Source organism: Streptopelia decaocto (genome assembly GCF_964273445.1).
Source record: "Streptopelia decaocto genome assembly, chromosome: 17".
Lineage (NCBI taxonomy): Eukaryota > Metazoa > Chordata > Aves > Columbiformes > Columbidae > Streptopelia > Streptopelia decaocto.
This window is the reverse complement of record NC_138672.1, coordinates 987,134-989,292: the sequence shown is the minus strand read 5'-3', so window position 1 is coordinate 989,292 and position 2,159 is coordinate 987,134. Positions and strand designations below refer to the sequence as shown.

The window sequence follows — 2,159 nt, the reverse complement described above, 5'->3', positions numbered from 1 at the left end:
TCCCTGGTGCTCTTGCTCTCTGGGGTTGGGTTGGGTATGTGGGTCAGTTTTTGTTCTGACAGCAACTCAGGGGGTCTTGTCCAAGAGGTGTGTTCATGGAAACTAGATGCCCAAGCTGTATTTTAAACTGTGATGAACTGTTTTTCTCACTTGATAGAAAGAGAGAATGAGCTGAAACATCCCTCCATCAGGGAGGAGGTTTTCCATGAGAAACAGCATGTTTATTTTTCTCAGAGAAGTCTCTCACAATATGTCACTGTCTTTTTCTCCTTTCACGGGTCCTCGTGCCCACAGGCAGCAAATGTCCAACAGCAGCTCCATCACCCAGTTCCTCCTCCTGCCTTTCACAGACACACGGGAGCTGCAGCTCTTGCACTTCTGGCTCTTCCTGGGCATCTACCTGGCTGCCCTCCTGGGCAACGGCCTCATCATCACCACCATAGCCTGGGACCAGCACCTGCACACCCCCATGTACTTCTTCCTGCTCAACCTCGCCCTCCTCGACCTGGGCTGCATCTCCACCACTGTCCCCAAATCCATGGCAAATTCCTTCTGGGACACCAGAAACATCTCCTACACAGGATGTGTTGCACAGCTCTTTCTCTTTACCTTCTTGCTAACTGCAGAGTATTGTCTCCTCACCATCATGTCCTATGACCGCTACGTTGCCATCTGCAAACCCCTGCACTACGGGACCCTCCTGGGCAGCAGAGCTTGTGTCCACATGGCAGCAGCTGCCTGGGCCACTGGGTTTCTCAATGCTCTGCTGCACACGGCCAATACATTTTCACTGCCCCTGTGCAAGGGCAATGCCCTGGACCAGTTCTTCTGTGAAATCCCCCAGATCCTCAAGCTCTCCTGCTCACACTCCTACCTCAGGGAACTTGGGCTTATTGTGGTTAGTGCCTGTTTGGCTTTTATGTGCTGCATTTTCATCATGGTGTCCTATGTGCAGATCTTGAGGGCCGTGCTGAGGATCCCCTCTGAGCAGGGACGGCACAAAGCCTTTTCCACCTGCCTCCCTCACCTGGCTGTCATCTCTCTGTTTGCCAGCACCTCCTTTTTTGCTCACCTGAAGCCCCCCTCCATCTCTTCCCCATTCTTGGACCTGCTGGTGTCTGTTCTGTACTCGCTGATACCTCCAACATTGAACCCCCTCATCTACAGCATGAGGAACAGGGAGCTCAAGGATGCCCTGAGAAAACTAATGGTGGGATGCATTTAAAAAATAATAAAGTGTTCATCATCTTCTCTTTAACTGATAACAGTTTTAATGTAACTCATCAGAGGCCCAGACTTCTGTGTGTGTGTGGTGGGTGGTGGTGTTTATTTTTTAATAAATCATGATATTTCTGTCATCCCCTTTGTAATTAATTGTCAGCTTTTTTTTCAAACCCACTGGCTGTATAAATATGGACCCATGTTCTCTGTGTATTTAAACAAAATAAAGGGCTCTGCAGTGATTTTTTTTCACTGATATTCTTCCTCCAAGGCCTGTTTGGAGCTGCAGGGACAGGTCCTGTGTGCATGGGAGGAGGGGAAAAGAGTCCATCCTGGCATCCGTGCCAGGGAGCAGCAGCACTTGTTCTTCCAGAGCTGTTCTGGTTCCACTCCCACACTCTCCTTCTCATCCCTGGTGTTGGTGCATGGCCTGAGTGCTCTGGCAGCTTGGTCACCGTCCTGCTGTGTGTCAGTCCTGTGGGCGCAGGCAGGGACAGGCAATGGGCACTTGTGTCACAGAGCTGGCCTCACAACAGCCTTTCCAGATAGAAAGGTGATCTCCTATGGGCAGTGCCAAAAGGCTTAGGTCTTCTTCAATTTTCTTTCAAGAACTCTCACAAGACAGCAACCTGGAGATTGAAACATCAAAGTACAGCTGAACAGTGTGTGGCTGACACACAGCAGTGTCCTCTAACAGCCAGGCGTCCTGCCAGAGACCTGCAGGACCAGCAGAACAGGGGCTGGGCTGTGCCCCTGTGCACTGGACACCCCATGGAAGGAGCCTCAGGTCAATCACCATGGACTGGCCCCTCACAACCACCATTTCCAGCACTGGCCTCTCACCCCAGCTCAGAGTTCTTTGTCTCTTCATGGAATTACACTGAATGAGTAGGTGAGAGGTTCATGTTTGCATTGTACAGATGAGATGTGAGCATGCA

The 2,159-nt window shown here is 50.7% G+C and overlaps 1 protein-coding gene across 1 annotated transcript; it reads left to right on the top strand.

Moving 5' to 3' along the window:
• Window positions 1-301: 301 nt before the first annotated feature.
• On the top strand, window positions 302-1,225 carry LOC309447221 (olfactory receptor 14J1-like; the record flags this gene model as incomplete). The annotated part of the gene is made up of 1 exon (XM_082067624.1): window positions 302-1,225. One exon carries the CDS (start codon window positions 302-304, stop codon window positions 1,223-1,225), a length of 924 nt encoding a protein of 307 aa, XP_081923750.1.
• Between the last annotated feature and the right edge of the window lie 934 nt (window positions 1,226-2,159).